The 23466-nt window shown below is 40.6% G+C and overlaps 1 protein-coding gene and 1 long non-coding RNA gene across 3 annotated transcripts in view; one reads left to right on the plus strand and one right to left on the minus strand.

The window, feature by feature from the left end:
* LOC116663070 overlaps nt 1-23466 on the plus strand; it is a 112305-nt gene that overhangs the window by 48431 nt on the left and 40408 nt on the right. Inside the window, exon 3 of the long non-coding RNA XR_004319123.1 lies at nt 3929-4004. This is a non-coding gene — a long non-coding RNA (uncharacterized LOC116663070). The remainder of the gene's footprint in view (nt 1-3928; nt 4005-23466) is intronic.
* Nucleotides 4525-23466, minus strand: part of MTAP (methylthioadenosine phosphorylase) — a 33749-nt gene continuing 14807 nt past the window's right edge. The window contains exons 5-9 of one of the 2 annotated variants that reach the window (XR_004319121.1): nt 13672-13774; nt 11503-11742; nt 8074-8196; nt 5841-6008; nt 4525-5749 (exon numbers count right to left, since the gene is read on the minus strand). Coding sequence is in view for 1 of the 2 variants with exons in the window: in XM_032477599.1 (XP_032333490.1) it covers nt 5711-5749; nt 8074-8196; nt 11503-11742; nt 13672-13774 (505 nt within the window). In the remaining variant the exon portion in view is untranslated. The remainder of the gene's footprint in view (nt 5750-5840; nt 6009-8073; nt 8197-11502; nt 11743-13671; nt 13775-23466) is intronic. The other variant, XM_032477599.1, reaches the window with a different exon arrangement.

A 23466-nucleotide genomic window follows, 5' to 3' on the forward strand; every position in this document is an offset into this window, starting at 1 on the left:
CCATTTTGAGTTTATTTTTGTGTACTGGTGTGAGGGAGTGTTCTGTCTTTATTAATTTACATGCGGCTGCTCACTCTTCCCAATAACACTTGCAGAAGAGACTCTTCTCCATTGTATATTCTTGCCTCCTTTGTTGAAGATTAATTGACTGTAGGTGTATGGGTTTATTTCTGGGTTCTCTGTTCTGTTCTGTTGATCCATATATCTGTTTTTGTGCAAATACCATGCTGTTTTGATTACTGTAGTTCTCTAGTATTGTCTTAAATCTGGGAGGGTTATTCCTGCAGCTTTATTCTTTTTCTTTAGTATTGCTTTGGCAATTTTGGGGTCTTTTTGTGATTCCATATAGATTTTAGGATTATATGTTCTAGTTCTGTGAAAAATGTCCTGGGTAATTTGTTAGGAATCACATTAAAACTGTAGATCACATTTGGTAGTGTGGCCATTTTAACAATATTAATTCTTGCAGTCCAAGACCATGGGATATCTTTCCGTTTCTTTAAATCATCTTTAATTTTCTTTATCAACATTTTATAGTTCTCAGCATGTAAGTCTTTCACCTCCTTGGTCAGGTTTATTCATAAGTATTTTGTTTATTTTTGATGCAATTTTAAAAGGGATTTTTTACTTTGTTTTTCTGGTATTCCATTGTTAGTATAAAGAAAATCTAATCTGCCACTCTATGTCTTTTGATTAGAGCATTTAGTCTATTGACATTTAAAGTAATTATTGGTATGTATTTACTGCCATTTTAAACCTTGTTTTCCAGTTGATTTTGTACTTCTTCTATGTACCTTTTTCTTTTTGTTTTTCTTTTTGTGGTTTGATGATTTTCTTCTGTATTATGCTTGAGTTCTTTACTTTTTGGTTCTTGTGACTGTTACATGTTTGTGACTCTGTTATATGTTATTGTATGTTTTTGTTTTTCAAGTATGTTAACCCCTTTCTATATCTACTTATTTTATACTGGTAATCATATAGGCTTAAACACATTAAAAATAGAAAGAAGACATCCTGCATTTTTCTTGATCCCCTCCCCCACCTTTTATGATTTTGAGGTCCTCTTTTATATATTCATGTTTATTCTCTTACTGTTCATTGCAGTTATCATCGCATTTCCAATTGATTTTTTTCTTTTTTCTATAGATTCTTGCTTTTCTATTTAGAGAAGAACTTTTAATGTTTCTTTTAGAATAGTTTTAGTATTGCTATATTCTTTTAGTTTTTGCTTGTCTGAGAAATTCTTCATCTCTGCTTCTATTCTAAGTTTTAATCTTACTGGGTAGAGTATCCTAGGTTACAGGTCTTTCTCTTTCAGGACTTGGAATATATCTTGCCACTCCCTTCTGGCCTGCAACCTTTCTTTAGAGAATACAGCTGTTGCCTTATTGTGGGGTCCTTTGTAACTCTTTGTTTTTCTCTTGCTGACTTTAAAATCTTCTCTTTATCTGTAATTTTTGCCATTTTAATTATAATATGTCTTGGTGTAGGTATGTTTGGGTTCATTTTGTTTGGGACCCTCTGTGCTTCCTGTACCTGGATATCTGTGGAGAGCTAACAGTTATAAAGGGCCAGAGGCAAGAGCAATTCCAGCCTTCTTGGAGCTGGAGCCTAAGAACTGCTCTGTCCGCTATGGTAACCCTTAGTCACATGCATCTGTTGAACACTTCAAATGTAGCAATGTGACTGAGAAACTGAATTTTAATTTTATTTAATTTTAATTTATAATTTCAGTATACTTGCAACAACTTTGCTATTTAACTTTTCAAAGTAAATTTTATGAAATGTAAATATAGGTCAAATATTTTTGATAAGAGTTTAACATTTGAATTGAGATGCCCTGTTGGTATAAAATACATGCCAGATTCCAAAAGTTTAGTATTTGAAAAAGAATGTGTAAAGTTTCATAACTTTTTAATATTGACAGTATTGTTGACATACTATTTTGGAAATATTAGATCAACTAATTTCATTGTTTCTTATTGTTAAATGTGGCTCCTAGAAGAAGATTTAAAATTACATATTGGTTCCCATTAAATATCAATTGAATAGCTCTGATCTAGATTGCCATGAGGTGTGGGAAGTGAGAGAAGAGGCTGGAGTAAGCCAGAACATGCAGGGCTTGTGATGAGGAGGGGGATGCTGTACATTCAAAATAGTATTGACTGAAAACCTACTGAGTGTCAGACACTGTTCTGGCCACTTGGGATATGCACCAGTGAATGACAAGATTCCTGCTCTCACAGAGTTTACATTTAGAGAGAGCAGGGCAGGGGGGTCAGCAAACAAATACAATAAACAAGCAAGCAAACAGAAACAAATACTAGAGCATGTTGGGAATGTTAAAGAGTTATGGGAAAAAAAAGTTGAGCCAGGAAATTGTCCACAGGAGAGCTTGGGGTGTGGAGTGAGGATCATTGCCTTCTGTTAAAGTAGGATGGTTGTGGTTGACCGACTGAGGTTTATTTTGAATAGAGGAGAAGCAGTCGACAAGCTCAACAGAGGCTGGAAGATACAAAGACAGAGAAAGGGAGACTGAGACACCAGTACAGAAGTGTGCACAATTTTGAGATGGCAATGAAACCCAGATTACAGTGTCCCAGACTGACCAATAAAAAAAAGAAACTCTAGGGTGGGGCTATGCGATCTGTTTTACGAAGCCCTCCAGATGATGCTGACGTGCACTGTCATAAATGACAACAGAGGGGGAAAGAATCTGAGGAAGGTAGTGGGGGTATCCTTGGAAGTTCTCTGCAGATGCTTCAGTTTTGTCAGTGAAGAAGGAACTGAAGTTACCTGCTCAAAGTGAAGATGGATGAAGAGCTGATGAAGGGTTTATATAGGAAAGATAGGATCAGATCTTCACTTACACAAATATTCATTGATCTTGTGCTAAGTACAAGGAACAGAGGATCTCACAATAAGTGAAAAAGACTTATGAAGGCTTTTATGAAGGCTTACCCAATAATGAGACAGATAATTAGTCCATATCTGAACGACAGCTCTTAAAATACTTGAAATGTTCACTTAAGATTTTCTCTTAAATGGTTAGACATAGTTCCTTTAACTGTTACATATGTGGCATGATCTTCCCAGTCCCCAGACCCTTCTATTGGTGCTTTTTTAGATCGTCATTGTGCTCCTGAAAGTATTGTGCCCAGAACTGGACACAGTGTTCCAGACACGACCCAACAGAATTCAATGTCAGGTTAAGAAAGAAACGATTTTATTTTATATGAATTGTTAGAAAGCATGGTCTCCTCTAGTTTCCATTCCTCAAAATGTATAAACTAAGAGTAGACGCTTTGGTAAAAAGTCCAAACAGTACAGATAGGTATGAAGAAGACAGCAGGTCTCTGAATTCGTACTGCCGAGGTTATCACTCAGCTTCTTTCCAGAAAAACTATGAACATTAAGCACCAATATGTTATCCACACACCTACACCCTTATTTTACATATGTTTCTGATTTCCAGTTTTACCACAATCATTCCATATTGGCGCATAAAGTTCTTATTTATTTGAATTGGTGCCCCTTAAACTCCCTCCCACCACTGAGAGTTTTAGCCATTCCTAAGCTTTGGCCTATTATAAACAACTCCAGGATGCACCAAGGCTAGTTTGTTAAGTATTTTCTGGTCTCAAATGTAACTCTGCTGTCCCAGCCTTCTCCACTCTTTTTTGATTAACACTCTGCATATGAACTATTCTGGTTGTCTCATCATCAAAATCAGGAAAAACAATGCAAAACAGAAATGAGCAGCTCACAATGCCAATAGTTTCTAAGTAGTTGCAGATGTACTAATCAGCAGCTCTGCACTCTTCCAAGGGACTGAGTCACTGAGCTAGAACTTTGCCATCATGCCCATAATCCACAGGGAAAACTTCGAAGTGCTCAAAACTAATCACAATGTCACTTATTTTTGTAGCTGAAAAAAAGAAGTGAAATATCATAGAAGTGTGAAGCGTTCCAGGAAGAAATGGTCAGCAGTCCTCAAGAATGAGGTATGAGAAAAATTATATTAATTTGCTTTGTTTAAGGAATGAATGATAGGTAACCAGAATACTGTATACGCCATTTGGAAGTCTGAAAATGAGGTTGCAAAGAAAATGCCATTTTGGCCTTGACATCCTCAGACATCTACCAAGAATGAAGGAGCGTAAGGTATAATATATGTTACACAGATTCACTAGGTCCTCTGTGGATCTTTCATGTGCAAACAGTTGAAACCACTTCATCAGAGAATCCAAGAACTGTACTCACATGTAACCCAAACCGATCAGTATTAATTCTGAAGGGTAACGGGTTTATTTTGTTGTTCACCATTAGCAGCTTATTATTGTGAAGACAATTTCTTAGACACAAACACATTCACTCTACAGACTCTTTAAACAGACAAGAGATATATCACTGAAGGACCCAGTAACAGACCATAGTGAGGAGGAGTAATTCTGAGGGGAAAATGCTCTTCCTATGATAGAAAACAAAACACATTCCTATAAAATTGACAATAAAAAACAGAAGCAAGCTTTCATTTTCTTTATTACAAAACAAAAATCATAAAAAGGAGGAGAAACAAAGTCAAATATCAAGTTAAAAAATATCTGACACACTGTAATGTGTCTACGTAGTCCCTTAAATAATTTAAGACTCTGTATTAAACACCCAGCTTTCCCCAAGTTGTTGCAAACCCAAGTATGGTTCTGACTGTACAGTCATTAATGACCTTTTAAACAAAATAAAGATGGAACTCAAAGAAAACTCTTCTTAATATTACCGTCATAACTTTTGCTACATTACCAAGAAACTGTTTTCAAGAACTGGATCTAAGTATATTTTTATAACAACGTTACCATTTGATTATATTCATTGTAGAAAAATGTGAAGACACAGAAAATTTAAGGAAAGAAAGTATACAGCATCCCTCCCTCCAAATACAACGACGAAAGATTACATTTTTCTAGTCTTTGTACATATTTATGTAGAATTTTAAAACAATTAGTAATGTAAAATGCATACATACCCTTTTTTCATTTCTTATTGTACAGGAACTTTTTCTTTAGTACAGTAAGTGTGAAAACATGATCTTCAGCTGGCATCTTCAAAATCTAATTAGAGCTAACTACAATTTACCTCCAGTTGCTGGATATTCAGATTGTTTTGAATATTTGCTAATACTGTTAGACATCCCTCTTTATACATAATTATTTGTATCTCTGATAATTTCTTAGAGATAAATTCCTAGGAGTAGAGTACCCAGCACAAAGGAAGTACTTTTAAGCCTTTTGGTACATTTTACCCAACTGCCCTCCAAAAAGATTGTACCAGTTTACAGTCACAAAAATAAATAGCCTAAGAGTCTCATTTCTTCTTCGTATTCCTTGGCAACATAGGAAACTGGATGTTACTGCCCACCCTTTGTTACAAATTTATTGGGAGAATGGTGAATCATGTCTTCTTGTCTTTTTTTCTAAAGTGTAAGAATCTTCCCACATGTTTACTGGTCATTTGCCTTCTTTCTGTTACTTGAAGCAGTCCAAGTCTTTTAGAGGACATCTCTGATGTGACAGTGTCTTGTCTTATTGCTTGTTCGTCCTTAATGGGCAAGGGCATGAAAGCTACATATCTCTTCGATATTTTCTCAAGTTAAGCAGGAATTCCCCAAATGACTGGAATTAGAAGGTCTCATCTTCTAGGCAGCCATGCTATTTTAATGTCTTGGTAACAAAACAGAAAACTGGGCCATATTCTGAAAGGAAGAAAGTAGGCACAGATTATGATTAACCAAGCACCTACGTATAGGGAGAGACGTTCATGCTTTGTGGGGGCGTGATAGTCACCTGGAATGCTTGTCCACAGAGTTTGATTTTATAGAGTGAGGACTCCTGGGATATACATTCAGTAAGCGCTCCAGAAAATTTTCATGTCCACCAAAATTTAAAAATCACTAAGCAGATGTGGGACTGAGCATAACTCCTTAACTTCTGTTAGCTTCTCATTTTCTTTTCCTGCAAAGTGAGTTCAGAATATCTGTCTCAGAGGACTGTTCTGATCCTCACTTATCTCCACCCCCTTGACATTCTCTAGGACACATGTTACATACACACCAACCCCCAGTCTGGACTATTGTTTATATGCAACCTCCCTCATTCTCCTTATACCACTAAAAAGTCATTGAAACTTTAATGTTAGTATCTCCAAGTAGAATAGTATCTTCTTCATTATCCCAGGTCTTATGTATCTGTGTAAACCACAGCTTGACATACAGTGGGTGCTAAGTATCTCTGAATTGAATTAGTGAGTGAATTAATGATACACATTTCAGTGCTGAGAGAATTGAAAATACTACCCCAGAACACGGGATTATTACTGTGCTGTTCCTTAATGCTGCAGAATGGAGGCCATGATTCTCAATTTTGTCTAGAGCAGCAGCTCTTCATTTTCTCTCTTTAGATCACATTTCCCTTTGAGACTAAGGAAAGCTATGCAGATGAACCCTCTTTAAAAATGCATACATACAGAAACACAATTTTATATACACTTTAAGAAGCTTTATAGGAGTCAAGAACACCAGTTTCTACTATTTAAACATTTTTCCTTAAAAATGAAGCTGAAATAATGAATTTATTGCATGAGAAATTGTCTTCTAAAGTTTAAGAGACTATGGTCAAAATGGGGTCAGAAACCTTAAACAATATGAAACACACTATTGCACCTTGCAGGTAACATTAGCCTCTTCAGCAGCAGAAGAGTGAGTCACATTTCCTGCCAATCAACAGTGTGTTTATTTAGACAAGCCAAAGTCATGCTGCTCTGCTGCGTTACACTCACCATATTCAGCCAGATGTAACCATTTCTAGTTTAAACGGACATTCTTCAATTCTTAGAACTTATTTTCTGTTTCTTCATCATTATAAGGGCGCTTGAATTTCAGTTATGATGAAATACTTCATGAGGGAAAGGGGCTGTCACTTACTCCTTAAAGAACACTCATCTTCTGAGTATACAGCTTAAAACCAACAGGTATTTGTCTCCTGCTCCTTATGGACTTAAAAGTCTTGTAGGGAGGATAGATTACCAATTCCAATATTCCTGACTTTGCCAGTCCTCAAGACTCAGAGGCACCTAATTATTACAGTGTTCTGAGTCTGCTTATACCAGCTTGCAAAAAGCTATGCGTGTCACTTCCTAGTTTAGCACTGGTAACTTGAAATTGGCGCTGCTGGACCATTTATACCATATTAATCAGCAAACCCTAGAAATCATGGCTCCTCAATGCCCAACAGTCAGCAGTCATTTACTGCCGCAGTGTCCTCATCAGACTAAAATTGTGGCTCTCATTCCAGGGCTCCTTGGTGGTAATTCAGGTAGGGAGGGCTTTATCAGCTTTTCCAATCTTCTCTCAACTACTTGTCATAAGACCTAAGAGTAGAGGTGGGTTCTAGGAGACCTTAGGATGGCTACTCTCTTTGGATACCAGGTGAATGTAACATCTGATCAGTTTGAGTCACAGAATGTCTAGATAAAAACTACACATTTCTAAGCTCAGCAGCCAGTTTAAATTATATTCTGGGAGTTAATACCAGAGCAGAAAGGCTACCAATCTGCAACCCATCTCATGTTTATCATTTAATTACTGTCTTAATTTGATGCAGCATTAACCGTAAAAGACATTCCCTGGCACCATCACCCATGCTTTGGCTTTATGCACAGATCTGTCAAAGAGAAAACAGCTTTGTCCACAATATAATCCATGTGCAGAGCAAACACTATCATCTTCTGAAGTAAGACCTAGGGAGACACTGCAATGCAGGACGATGTCAAGAACCTGACAGACCAGGTGAAATTCTCCACACTTCAGCTTCCAACGGCCTTACACTACCAGCCAGAATATATGGCTATTCAGTTTCACAGATGGGTAGTATGGTAGTAAATGGCATGAAAACTTGTAGAAAATATCTAAGCTAGTATAAAATACGGGAGGAGACAGACCAAAGGTAAAAGGCAAATAAGAGAAGAGGGAAGCTGAGGGTCTGTGGGAGTGTCTGCTTGCAGACGGCTGAGGGTACTTACCTTGAGGTTATGGAGGGTTTCTGACCACTCCACGGATCCTATCTGAGGTATAGTACTTAGAAGTAAACTTTTGGCTTTATTGGCATTTTCTTTCAGGGTCTTTAAGACCCGGTCCACTGAAACCTAGAGAAACAACAGCACAGGATGTTACCAGCAATTTAAAATTCCACTGCTTTTTAAGAACATTTCCTTGAGTTCCTACCTGATCTGTTGAAGTCAGTTTACTCCAGTTTCAATCCCCTGAGCCCAAGTTCTGCATTCATCAGGGAAAAGGTCTTGGAGAAACCTAATGACATCTATGAAAAGCACTGCTGGTTTTCAATATGGTGTCTGAGAAACTGTCTCAGATGTGCCAGGTATTGGCATGTTCTAGAAAGATGTGGCACTTCTCCCCATGTCCACAGAGCGGATTCCAGTTTTAAAACTGTTGCTATACCGAATAACCAATTAGAAGATAAGTACATATCTGGTTTCTTCTAAGAATACTTGGAAGAAAAAAATCATCTATGATATTTGGGATAACTAGAAAATTGACCTTTGCCTGGATATATTAAGGAATAATTGTTGGAATGTGATAACAATAATGTGGTTATGCTAGATGTCTTCTAAAATGTTTATGGAGAAAATTATGGATCAGAGTATAGATGAAATATGATTGGCCTTAAGTTGATATGTTTATGGTTGAAGCTGGATGTTGGAATCACGGAAGCTCATACTGTCATCTGCTTTTGTGTGTGACTGAAATTGCTTCATAAGGAAGCTGGAAAAAGTTGAGTGTAAAACATGTGATCAGAGGAGAGTACTTGTCATGCTTCATAAAGCTTAGAGGAAATGAAGATTCAGGGACACAATGATTACACCTTTCTTTCTGTTTCCTGGAATATCAAGTCGAGACCCCACCCACAAACAGTGGATGTGTTTAGAACAAAGTGATGCGTACCGTAGCAGAGGGGAGTCTCACGACTGCAGGAGGGGATCACAGCACAAAGCAGTGACCAGCTGGGTGCCTGCCAGGTACTTGTACAGACATGTTTTAAGAGGAATCTTCAAATGCAGGGCCATGAAGCATCTAAGAGATTTACCTTATATTTTATTCTTTTCCTCACACTTTTCCTGTGACTAATATTTCTGTATAGATTCTGACCTCTTTTTTCTTGTTTCTGCTGTTGCACTTCACCCAAAATGTCCTTCCTGCTAACCTTCTCACAGCAACCCCCCACCTCTAGTTCCATCATATCCACCATCTGATGATCACCCTCTTAGGAACCAGCACTTTTCTAGGTGCTCTACATTTATCATTTGGTTTAATTCTCCCAGTAATTCTGCAAGGTCAAAAAAAATGTAACTAAACAACCTCCACGTATCACCTCTGCCTCCACTCTGCAGAAGAGCAAATGGGTTAAATAACTCACCCAGTAATACAAGTACAAAGAACAGTAGGAATTAAAAGAGTTTAGGCAACTCGAAAACCTTTTTGCCACCATGCCAGGCTGCACATCTGGTTTAAAGCACAGTGACACACATAGCTGGTTGAGACCATGCCATCTTTGTGCTTTCCTTGTGGCATTTAACATTATTTGCCTTCATGCCTTACCATTTACACAGAGCTTAGTTTTTCTGCTCTTAATTGAAGTAGCTCCAACTGACTGCTTTCCAAACCTCATGTGGCCTACTGAAGGAAAGCACCGTTAGCTCTGCAGAGGACACAAATGTTACTCGACTGAGCAGAAAGCCACAGGCAGGAAGCAGTCTGCTCTCGGGGAGTGGCAGAGGCTGGGGTCGCCTATAAATTGGAAGCAGTCTCTCAACACTATGAAGCTAAGCTGTCCCTTAGGTGACCAAAGCTGCCAAGTCAGAGATTATGCTGTGTCAGGATTTGCAAATCTCTTACATAACAAACATCCTAGTAGTTTAACAACAGTTCGTTACACTGAGGAGTCAGGATATGGCATTCATGAAAAATAAAGAACCTGTGTTCATCCATGACCTGAACTCCATACCCTTGGATGGATAAGCAGCTAGAATATCTTATCCTGTTTGACATGAGATTGGATAGTGAAACAAGCAGCTCTGAGATGGTGGTAAGGTCCCCTTGGAGAATGTGTCGACTCACCTAACTGTGCTCAAAACAGCCATCCTTGCACTTACTTCTTCCTTCAAAATTTCTTGACTGTATTTTTTTCCCCTTTTTATTTTTAAGATGAGATAAATGACAAGACAAATGATCTGGTTTCTTCAAGTAAAATGTGAAGAACGAAAAGGAAGGGAGGGAATATTAAAGAGATTTAAGAGGCATAATATTCAAATGCAGTATGTGGAATATAAGGGATCCTGATTTTAACAGTTAAAAATTATGAGATGAGAGAAAATGTGAAAAGTCTGGATGTTTGATTATATTACGGAATTAATATCAATATTTTTTCATACAATGGTGGTGTGGTTTTTAAAATTTCATTTTAAAGGAGAGGCCTTTTAGAAGAACTTACTTCAACATATGGGGGTAGGGGAGAGAAGAAGGGGGGAGGGGCAACATAGGTGACACAAGGTCGGCCATGACTGGTAACTGTGGGAAGCTGGCTGATGGGTGACTGGGGGCTCACTACAGACGCCCTACTTCTGTAGATGTTCTGTTTTTCTCAGTGGCCCAGTGTCCTCAGATACCAGCTGGACCTTGTTGTCTTTCCCACCTAAGAAACCTCATTGACCTCCCATCCGAGATCCTTACTTGGTCTCCATGGCCCTGCCTCCCTCTCTCCCCCTCCTCAAGTGTGCCCATCCTTCCCATCTCACTTAAACCAGGAAGGCTTCCTGGACAAGTATCTGGATGGGCCAACTGAATATGTGCTTCTGTATCTCACCACACTTGTTTCTTTATAAGCCTGAGCTTTCTCATGTTGGTTTGCTTCACCTCTACCAAGCCCCCCCAAAACCCAGAATGCTGGCTGGCTTCTTATGGACTTGTCTGTCTGCTGTCGTATTCTTACATGAAGCACAGTACCCAGCCATGGTAGGTTAAATAGAAAGATAGGAATATAGACTCCTCTTACCAGGAAGAGGTCAGGAATAGTACGTTCTTCCCTACATAATAAACAGTAGCACAGCATAAAGAACTTTAAACCAAAAGACATGTTTATCCTTAAAATAAGGGCCAAGCCCCAGTGATTCCCAACACACCTACATGCTTACAGTGTACTCTATAAAAGTGTCTTTTTCTTTTCTATGAAGACTTTTGTCCTCATTTTCCAATGTGAACTACAGAAAATATCTGGTAATACCCAGTGACTGTGTATAAAAAGCTGGCTTTAAAACTCGGCAGAAAGGCACTTTCTGGAACTAATGTAATAGAAACAGAGTTAAGACACTCTCTTAATGGCTCTCATGGCACATGGAAACCCAGGCCACACATGCTCAGAAAAGAATTCCACCTACCGCTTCCTCATGCTCCTTCCAGCAGTCGTAATCTGTTGCCATGGCAATACTTGCATAGCACATCCCAGCCTCCTTAGCAAGAACCACCTCTGGAACTGTGGTCATGTTGATAACATCCGCCCCCCAGGTTCGGAACATGAAGCTTTCCGCCCGGGAGCTAAAACGAGGTCCCTCGATTGTGATCATTGTCCCTTTTGAGTGGCACCGGAGTCCTAGCTTCTTAGCAGTTTCTATGAGGACCTAGGACAGAAAGAACCAAACTCAAAACATACAAACAAAAGTGCAGCTTTATTTTTTCCCTGATGTTCAACAAGTTAATTATTTCCTTAAAGATTTTTACTATAAATACCTAGTACCTGCAGGCCCTCAAAGAGAACCTGGAAGACCACAGAGGGGTGCTTCCTAGATCCTTACCTGTTTACATAATCCCATCCCACCCCAGCCCCTTGCACATATAGCTCACAGCTACAAGAGCACACCAGGCATTTGCTTACATGCTTCAATCTCACTTCTTAACAGTTTTAAGAGACTAACATGGATTGTGAATGTGGACTTGAGTCTGAGCTCCTAACCTCTAAGGCTAAACTGAAGTGCCACTCCTGACTCACATCTCAAAGAGATGTGCAGAGGACTGCTTCCATGCTCCTGAGAAACTCGTTCTCATTGCTCTTTTACACAAAACCTGAGGACTTTTGTGAAAGCTTTTTTTTGGGTAGGAAGTAATTTTATAGTGTCTTTTGCCTGCTGCTTCTCTAAAGACATACAGTAAAAACAGAATGGGGCTATGCTGATTTTTTCTGTCCAGAAATAAACTTATCTTGGCATTCTGCTAGTAACTACCCAGAAACATATACAGTTGATCCTTGAACAACACAAATTTGAGCTGTGTGGTCCACTCATATGGATTTTTTCCAGTAAACACATACTACAGTATACACGATCTGTGGTTGGCTGAATCCCTGGATGCAGAACTGCAGATACAGAAGGCCAACTGTAAAGTTATACTCAGATTTTCAACTGCATGGTGGGTCAGTGCCTCAACTCCCAATGTTGTTCAACAGTCAACTATATATCTAAACTCATATTTAAAAACTTAACCTGCCTTTTTTTTTCCCCCTTAAACAAGTAAAAAATGTGCACAGAGACTCATCAACATGCGGTGATATATGTGAAATAGCTCCCTTCAGCCCTTGGCTTTGGATCTAGATTTTTGAGACCAGAGTGAGGTTAAGGTGACCTAGTTGTTAACTGTAAGAAAACTAGTTTTACACCATTATGCATGGCTGAACGTAAAAGCTAAAATCTATTTTCCACATGCAGGTGTTAAAGTTACTTGAACAATTAACATGTTTAGATATTTGTACTAAGTTATTTTATAAAGTAGATTTTTCTAGCCAGTTTGCCTCTGATAGTACTTCTGACCTACTGGGTTGTACTGGACTTTCAGATCTGGGGTTATAAGAAAAGGACCATGCATGGACCAAGGGATGGACTTGTGAATTGTGGTGGTCATTTTTATTCTCTGAAAACTAAAGCTGAGATTCCTCGCTTTATGCCACCACTTTTGTAGGGCTGCCCTCTTTGTTCTGAGATCCTGATATAATCCTGAAGAGGAAGCTGGACACCTAATGGCTCAAAGGCAAATGATACCAATCAGACAATTTATAGGTTATTAATAATAACTTAATTCATAAAAAAGCAGTTACTAGTCCCTGGATGTCTCATAACTGACAGGCATCACTTATAGCAGTTTGTAAGTAAATAACTCTTTTATCCCTCACAGACCTACGAGGTACATGTTATCATTACTCCATTTTACAAATGAGGAAACAGAAGCCAGAGATTCTGGTCCAAAGACTACAACAATTAAGCTGAAGGGTAGGGACCTGATCCCAAGTAACCTGGTACCAGATTGTACACTCGGGACTAACATGCTATTCCAAATTTTTAAAAAGGTATCCTGACAGCAAAATCAAAATTTTGAGTGATTCAGCTTACAAATGACTGGAGGCGTTATTAGCAAAGGGAAACAATGCTTCGTAAAACCTAGCATAAGGAGCAAACTGGAGAGGGGAAGAGAGACCACATGCTTGGCCAACTAATCTAACTCTAGATGCCACCCAAGCCCTCATCATGTTATTTTGGTGCAACTTCTAAAAGACTACAAACCTCTCTTGTTTTCGGGCAGAATGGCTCAGCCATTGGAATATGGCACACTCCTCTGGCACAGGAATGACTTCCGTCATAGAAGGACTGAGGCCTTATGGTGGTCCTACAAAATAAAATAAAAAAGGTTATTTTTTAAAAAGCCATCTCTCTACCCTCTGGGGGTTGGTGAGTCAGTTGTATCTGGGGCGACATCTTGGTCCTCACTCCAGAATGAATAGCTCTGGATAAGCTGAAGGCAACTGTTAACAGGAATTAAAGTGTCTGTGGTCTGGTGGCTGTGGCAGGATAACCACTGGACTACAGATGCAGCTCCACTGTGGGCTCAGGAGAGCGGGAAAAACACTTAAGGATTCAATATGAAAACTCTCCATCATCTTGTATGTAAAGGATTGTATAGTGAGCCGTGTTATACCATGTTACATGTCTATCACCTGGATTCAACAATTTCCTACATTTTTGTCAAACTTGCTTCCTCTGTTAGCTTCTCTGTGGTTGCAAATCCAAGACTTGTGTCACTTCACTCCTACTTCAAATGGACCAAAATATGTGGATTATGTTCCATGGCAATGTCATTATCACATCTAATAAAGATGACATTAATTTGTCAGAATCACCTAACACATATATCAAATTTCCCTGATGTCCTCAAAAAAATTTTTTTTTCTTTTTAAACTATTGCTTTGTTAGTTAGCTTCAGGTTCCAAACAAGGTCCAGTCCTTGCATTTGACTGTCCTGTCTCTAAACTGAGAGTAATTCCTGCCCTCTACCCCCAACTTTTTTTTTTTTTAAGCTTTGGACCCATTGAAGAAAGTAGCCTTTCATCCTGCTTCACATTGCAGAATCATCGGTCTCTCTGCTGATTTGATTAGCTTGTTCCACTACCCACTATAATTAATTCTGAAGTCTCATAAAAGTTCCAGTGTTCAACTTTTGGTAAAATATTTTTGAATCCACAAAAGAGATGCTAAAATTAACCCACTGCCAAGTCACTCAGCAATTTCTCACCCAAAGTTTTCAGAATAAAGCACTTTCTATGTCCATTATAGTGTTCTAAACTTGAACTCATGAGTAATATAGGAAAGAGTCCTCGTTTTCCTAGAGAGGGGAGAGAAGGCGGGGGCGAGGCAAAGGAGACCAACAGTGGAAGGTACATCACTTCATGTCTACTTCTGGGGGTGGGAGGGTAGGGAACAGCATGGAGAAATATACTGGTTCAGTTTGCACAGCTGGCATGTCCACCTACCAAAGTTAAACTGTTACTTCCTCCCTGTCACAGTCAACAGTGACACCAGCTGGCACCAAAGCCACTTTGCTCAGAGATGAGGCCTCAAGAGCTCAGGAGCAATGAAAACGCAGTCAGTGCTCCTCCCAATGCCTTGTCATATGTGTCTTAAAGGAAAGGCTAAGTTAATCCCCAGGCAATTCCAGTTTGGGTTGAAGAACAGGTCAAATGACTGTTCCAGCCTGTGTAAACAGGCTTTTCTCTTTTTGTAAAATTGACCAATAAAATGGTGCCACGTATCCCAGCTCTGGCTTGGTTTCAGCCTTCAGTGAGTCAAGTATTAGCAACAATCCCATTTACAACCAAAAACAGGGCCACAAAACCCTTCAGTGGTTAGACCCCAACAGGCATCTGTGCATCAACAGTCCCAGCTTATCTCTGTCCCTCTCTTCTGTCTCCACCTCTTCTTTGCCTAATCACTCCTCCCTGTGTTCTGAACATTTACGTTAAGGAATAACAATACTTACGTTTTATGTTATGCTATATACATGCAACACTGCCTACAGTTTTAATTCCCTCTCAAGTGGAATATTTTACATTTTTCTCTTTAAACAAAGCTCCCTAACTACTCCCTCTAAGGATTATAGCAAACTGCTGTATCTTTTTGTTTCTTTGTATACTTCAAAATGTAGTGTTCACCCACCCATTTATGAGTGTTATGAGGATTAAGTGAGTTACGATGTCCAGATATCCCACAGCAGCTCAGAAGTGAGGTCTGGGCTAGAGACAGAATTGGGAGTCAGCACCGAGAAGCTGTAGCTGAGAATGGGGCCTCAGAGCACCCAACCTTGTAGGAGGGGTAGCCCCGAGGAAGAATTGGGGACTATCATACCAGTATTTCTAATGGTTTCAGGGTTATACCATTAAGATCTGGGGAGGGGCTGGTGAGAAACACCTCTTCCTACAGCCTGTCTGCCTCTGTGGTGCTTTGCACAACTAACTCAAATATCAGCATGTTCAAGGAAAAGTAATGATCTAATCTTAAATCACTATATATACTCCTATACAGCAATAAAATGATGAAGCATGATTATGCTGCATGAAATTCAGACCAAGAGCAAAGGGATTTACCATCGCAGGTGAAGTGATGAGGGATACCACCCAAGGGAAAGTCCAAAATGAAAATAAGTGTAATTTTAAGATCTCCTATCCTTCCTCTGAGGGTTTTTATCAGAGAAGTGAAAGCCTCTACAACTCAGCAAGAAGCCAGGAATAAACTTGCCAGGAACGTTCCACAGGACCGTTACCTGATTGAGGCTGCATTGACGGGGATTCCTGCCTGTTCGCTCCCAATTTCCAGTCAAAAGAGCTCTTCTATAAAGAGAATAGCAGTTCACCCTCATGTGGAGTTTTCTAAGGGATTTGGAGAGAATATAGGAAATGCTGTTTTGTACCTGGATCTGAATCTTACCGATTTTTTGTGTCATCTTAAGCAAATTACTTAACTTACCCGAGTTCTTCATTCATAAGGTTATTAGCAACGTCCACACTTACACCTTGTTTAAATATGAAAACAGGGCCGCAAAAACCATCCTCATCCCAATAGACTGATGCAATAGCACCTCCATTTAGTTTATCAAATGTGTGCATCTGGGGATAGATAACTGTTGTAATGTGCTGCTGCTCCTGTTGCCCTGAGGACCACCGTGGGAACAGAGCCAGCATCCCGCACAGTATTCAAGTCACATTACAGATGGATGGAGGTGCAGCAGAAACAAGCATATGGAGCAGATCAGCAGAAAACACCTGCAGGTTTTCTTGAGATCTGCAGCAGTGCCCAGGTGAGCACCTTTCCCTGAGGAAAAAGGGGCCCTTAATGGAATCTGTTTTTTCTTCCATCAAAAGAGAACTGAATTCCTGGACTGTAGGACAGAATTAGCCTTAGACAACGCCCAACTGGCTGGATCTGTGTTCCAGCTTGGGACCAAGAAGAATGAGAAGGATCACACACCTCCCGGAAGCAACCTAGACCCAAGGACGAGAGCGTGTAGGGGTGGTGGCCTCTGTCCCACCAAGCTGTGAAAATGGCACACGGTGGCGGGTATCCAACCGAGTATCCACATCACAATGCCCAGAACCTATGAATATGTGACTTTACATGGCAGATGGAATTAAGGTTGTTAACTGGATGGACTTTGACTATTCTGGATTCATCTGGCCCCAGGTGGGCCCAGTGTCACCCCGGGATCCCTGACATGTGGAAGAGGGAGGCAGAAGAGTCAGTGTCAGAGTGATGCAAAGGACTCAACCTGCCACTGCCGGCTTTGAAGATGGAAGGGGCCCACAAGCCAAGGAATGCAGGGAGCAAAGAGCAAGGAAAGCGTCTCCAGAAGGGAATGCAGCCCTGCTGACACCTCGATTATGGCCCAGTGACATCCATGTTAGACTCCTAACCTGCAGAATTAGATAATACATTTGTGCTGCTTAAGGCACTTAGTTTGTGGTAATTTGTTACAGCAGCAATAGGAAGCTAATATACGTGCTCACATGATTTAACAAGGGATCTGATGCAAAAGTCTGTACCCAACTTGTGTTTCACTCAGTGAACCCTCCTAGCAAGGCAAGGGGACTGCTAATTTCAGCACCCATAGGCTGGGACACCCATTGGAGACAGACTTCAGGAACTGCCTTATCTGCTGGCTTCACCACTCACTTGCTATCTGTGCCTCTGGGAAAGTCACTCTGACCTCCCTGCACCTCAGACTGTATCAGTCTTATACCACCTAACTTACACTGTCAACGTGAAGACTAAATGAGAACGTGTGAGTAAATGCTCGGCCCTAGTAACTACCATCCATGGAATATCTACTTCTGTACTCTTCTGTCTGCCTGCCTCAGAGTGTGACACGTGCATGGGGCTCAAATCAGCGGTACTCCCTAAACAGCGATACGTGCTGAGAAAAGTTAGGGTACAAACTATCCATGAAGAGTGAAGCTGACAAAGTTATTCTGTGCACTGGCAAGAGAAATGAGTTCAAGACAGTCAAGGAGAGAACACTGGGCACTTTCAGACACAGCAGAGGAAGAAAGCCCAAAGACTGACCGGTTGGTTCTTTCTGGATCAAGACCCTTGAATCGGGCCAGCAACAGCCATCTATTAGTATTTTTCCTCTGAATCGCAAACCAGATGAGGGAAAACACCTGTCTCACAGCAGAAGCCTCATACCTCCAAGGTGGTTTTAGAGCACGGCACACGTCCACAAGCCTCAGCACGCAGAAACAGAAGGCACTTAATTTACTGGCAAAGCGGAGCCAAACGGCCACTCATAAGGAGCATGGTTTTGGGGAAATGATTCTACCCACATCACTTCAAAGCTATCCAAACAGTTTATCTAATGAGTGCCCCTAACTGATGCTGAAGGAAAGGAAGAGAAAAAAATTCATGCTTATATGCTAACGAAGCAAAACTGCTCAATAAATAGGTAACATAGTTTTACCCTCTTGTTTTCCATTTTTCATGAGGTCTTGCTAAATGGAGCAGTAGTACAAGGGTAAAATCCCAGCTCTCACACAAGTAGTGACTAACAATCTGTGTGGGCCTCAGTTTTATCATCTGTAAAAGGGGATAATAAGGTATGTAAGGGAGGCCTCCTAGTGCAGTGATAATTAGCAGTACCAGAACAGTAAAGACTAGCAGCTTTGTTTCCACCATAGAGTATCAACGTATTAACATTAACAAATCCTTATTTACAGCTTCATGCCATCCCACAGGACGGTTGTTTGACCACTGCCTTAGGCTGTGCACTCAGGAAACGAATGCACACACCCTGGCACGTGTGTCTAGAAAAATGCACCATTTAGTGTGTTTATTCTTAGGATTGCAAACTGCAAAAGGGGAAGGCTGGTTGGAAAGGAATGAATATTTTAAACTTCAGTTATGGGTCAGGTTGCCTTTTATTAGGGTTCTAACCATCTTTACCAGCAATAGGAATGTGCATGTTAATTATCCAGGGCCTAATACCATCTCACAGGTGGGAAGAACTCAGTATTTTCTTTCCCTTCAGAATTATCCAGAAATAACTCGACTTTACATTCAAAAGACCAGAGGTGACCAGATAATAAACACTAACATTTCTCTGGGGAGATGGAACTGAATATGGATGCAAAGCACAAAAGCAATGGAAGAAACCACCACAAAGGGGACAAGACAGTTTTAAATACACATCAAAAATCACCATCAAAGACAAAAGGGAAAAAGGAAAAATATTACATCAAATTACAGGAAGAGCTGAGGAGCTGAGGTCTCCTGCAGAGACACCCCTTCTCCCCAGACTGTGCCTCTAACTCAGAAGTCTGCATATGAGCTGGTGCTCATCACCGCTCAGTTACAGATTCCGGGGCAGGCATTTTCAGAGGGTAGCAGATATTTGGGCTTGTGTTTCCAGCACTCTTGTAACTGTGTCTTCCTTTCTGTTATATTTTCAGTGAGTAGTATGGAAACCAGCTTTGAGGGGTGTCAAGATGGGAGAAGTAAACATTTTAAGAATTAACCCAGATAAGGGCAGTGTTGAGAGATGATGGGGTGGATTCAAGGCACATGTGGGCATGACTTGGAGACTAGATGTAGGGGTGACAGATCCACAGCAATGATCGCAGATCACTGGGTAGATGGCAGTGTGATACTACCAACTTAGCAACTTTCCAAGTGGAGAAGAGGGAGCTCGAGGCTAGGGAAGGTGTGGGGCTAGAAGACAACCAAGGGGGATAATTTAATCTTGAATTACAAAGTGTGAGCTATCTTTGGGACCTTGTCCTGATCTAGGAGCAAAATGCATCTCTGAGGGGAGGGTGGAAGCTGTATGTCCATGTATCAGGAGTGGTTGAGGTCATAGGCTTTGGAAATGAACCCAAATTCAAACCCTACAGGTCCCACTTACTAGCAAATGACCAGTATTCTTGAGCTTAAGTTCCTTCGACTATAAGCTGGGGAAACTATCCTTATATGCAGTAAATAGGGTTAACTGACTTGTGGCACCTGGTAGGAACTCAAACACTGGGAGCTTATAAGCATTTTTTAATTACAGTAAGGATATAAGGTGAGGAGATTAATAGGATTAGATTGCAGAGTGAACACAAGAAGAGTTAACCTCACACAGGGAGTAGCTGCCCCTACTTCAAGGACGCTATAGGCAGCAAGATGACAACAAAAGAACAGGGATGCAAGTAGCTGGGGAAAGGGAAGGGGCAGGAAGATGGTAAGTTTATCCTAACAGCATCTGTTTTCTTGTAAAGAGGCAACATTCTCAACCAAGAGCTATGGATATGGGCAGGAAGCTGTGAGAGAACAGTCCTGACAGGAACGAGAGAAGGAGCTTCCTGTACAATTCTTTATCATAAACCTCCATTTCTATTGATACGAATCCACACAGCTCAACCTCCCGGGCCTGTCCTTCCAAGGGTGGGTAAGAACTTGGTGCCGTGACACGGTGGGGGAAGCCCAAGGCAGGGCTGTGTCTTTGGAAGAGGGAAACAGACTGACATAATCCCTTACTGCGGTGGTTAGAGTGGGACTTTCCTGATGATTAAGCATGCATCACCAGCCAGAGCTCACCCGACCCCCACCCTCTCTCGATTCTAGCGAGAAAATAGGGCGGACATCAGAACTCTATCAGTCCAACACCCTCATTAGGCAGATGAGGACACTAAGTGACACAGGAATTTGGTGGCAGAGCCAGGGAACAATTTTAGATGTCCTCACTTCCAAGCTGGGGCTGCTTCTACCACACTCTTCAAGCAGAACCTAACCGGGGGCCTCAGGCCAACGTGTTGACAGCATTTTGCAGAAAACAACTGGCATTAGGAATTACATTCTGCTTTTTTTTAATTTTAAGTTTTTGGTCGTATTTTTCTCATTGTTAAAAAAAAACAACCCTTAAACATTCCTGATATAGGCCACTATTAAAATGAAACAGTCTTATCCTTGTCCTTAGGGATATGTTATCTAGCCTCACCTTGAGATAGTTCTGGTCTGCATCTTTTGTTTTTTTTTTAACTTAATGTAACATGGGCATCTTTCCAAACACTTTACAGATCTAACTGTTCTTTAGTACATGAATAGTAAATACGGTGAACTGAATTCCCTTCAATGATGATAATCAGGATTGATGGTGAAGAGAATGGTCATGTGTGGAAACTGCTGGAACCCCCTGCCCATGTGCATCTTCCATGGCATGGACCATGGACAGTTAGTAGTTTGGGGTGAAAGAGAGGCCATATAACCAGCTCCCCCCTCACAGACACATGGATTTGTAGGGGCATCTAACAGCAACTGGGTCGACAGTGGAGGGTATGTGTAACAGAAGGAAAACAGGAAGAGACAACAGAATGCCTCATGTTTTGAAAAAAGCAGCCAGTGGGAAACAGTCTTGCTTAGTCTAACGGCAAAAATCTCATTTCAGATCAGTTCTACACTCCACTTTATAGTGCATCGTTAAAGTCAGGCTTTAGAAGTGGGTTAGGTGTGGGATGCGAGGGATGGTTATGCCTTCAGCCTCAAGGCTGAAAAGCAGAAACAAAACAAAGCCAAGTAAATGCACAGCCATGCCTCTAAATTTCTCTAAGTCTTGTGTCAGAATTTGGATAGTCTTATATGGGGCTCTCACCGAGCCACAGGCAGGAGGATCCAGCCTCATCAAACACCTATCACTGATCCTGCTGGGCTCAAAGGAGAGAGGTGCTTCCATTACCAGAAAGGGACATAACAGCAGAATCCAATGAGCAAGTCAGGTTTGTTTTGTGAAGAACATTGCCCATGGGGCCCAGGACAAGAGTTAAGAAGCTTGTCATTGTGCAACACACACAGGAAAATAACAAGACAACATGTTCTTTAGGCATTTAAGTTTGAGATCCACATACATTTTCCTTTCTACAGCTGCCCTAATCACAAATGAGAGATTATTTTCACTTTGAGTATTAGTGAAGGTTATTTCCTTGCATGTCTGAGAAACAGATGCAAGGACTGACCACACCCCAAAATACTCGTAACCACTCCCTTCCCCACCTGTCTGCTGTCCTGATTTCTCCAGGTCAGTCACACCCAAGGATTCCCTTTTCACATGCCTAGGATTTCAAGTTTTCACAGGCTGGACTGTAGTATGAGCAAACCAAATGATTTTCAGAAGAGAGTGATCTTATATTCTTAAAAAAGCTTCCAGACTGTCAAGACTCCTTTAAGGGCATTTTTTCCTCTTTAGAGTATAGAAATCTATGATTTTAAAAACACCCATAAAACTCAGAGCTACCTGTCACTCTTAAATCTCAGTGACCTCTAAGGTTTGCATGGCATGGTTGATAGGCCAGGTGGGTGTTTTTCCCCTATTCTGGGCATCGAGGGCAGAGAAAGCAAGATGCTTTAGGTCTGCCATCTGTTAAATAAGAATAGCCATACTATTCCATTTTGATTTTTTATTACAAATGTATGTTAGGGAGATTAAAACAATCTCTCTGGCCTTGGAAGACTACTTTAGGATGAGGACTTTTTTTTTCTAAGATGATGGACTGGCAAAGTTACAGCAGTAGGCAAATATGTGTTTCCAGATCAGTCCCTGGAGAAGAATCCATGGATAGTACAAAGAAAAAGAGCTTAAGTGATGGAGTTCAACCCATAATCTTGAAGACAGGACCAAAGGCCACATAGGTAAAGTGATCTTCCTGAGGCCAAACAGAGCCAAGATAAAACCTTCTAATCCAACGCTCTCGTGCCCACAGGTTTAGTCCACTAGCCAGAGCCAGCCCTGCAGAATGTTGCAATTCTATCAAACGGGCTGAGGCTCTGGGTACTCAGGCTACAGACAGCACAGCCTCCAGCTCACCATTCCTGCCCGACCACAGGACTAACTGGGGATAGAGGTACACGTCTCAACACACCAAGATTTACTCTGTCAAAATAAAAAGTGCTATCAGTACACCACACACAGGGCATTTCTGACAAGGAGAAAGTTCTGATTCTCCTCTCCTTTAAGACATTCAAACATACTCACGGTGAATCATGTACATGCTCAAGCCTGGTTAACAGAAAGCATGTAGCGCAACCAGCAGCAGTACCACTTAGAAGATGTTCGCCAACAGCGATTATAATGCACGTCATACATACAATTTTAAATTTTCTAGCAGCTATGTCAAAAAGTAAAAAAGAAATAGGTAAAATTAGCTTTACTATCTTATCTAACATCACTAAAGACACTAAATGACACTTAAGGATGCAATCAGTAAAATCCAGCATGTGGGGAAACTCCATAGGAGAAAAAAGCGGGGGGGGAAGGGGTGAAAACCTCTGGACAAAAAAGCTTATTAATGCATGGACCTCCCCTGGACCCTCATCTGAACAAACCAATTATTAAAAAAAAGTCTGTGAGACAGTAGGGAAAAAGAGAACACTGCTTAGGCATCCAATTCTAGGAAATATTAAATAATTTGTTTTTTTTAAAGAGTTCATATCTTTTAAAGTTACAAACTGATAAATGTAGGTGCCGTGAATTAAGAACTTGAGAGTTCATGATGATGATTTTATTTT

Source organism: Camelus ferus, chromosome 4 (genome assembly GCF_009834535.1).
Source record: "Camelus ferus isolate YT-003-E chromosome 4, BCGSAC_Cfer_1.0, whole genome shotgun sequence".
NCBI lineage: Eukaryota > Metazoa > Chordata > Mammalia > Artiodactyla > Camelidae > Camelus > Camelus ferus.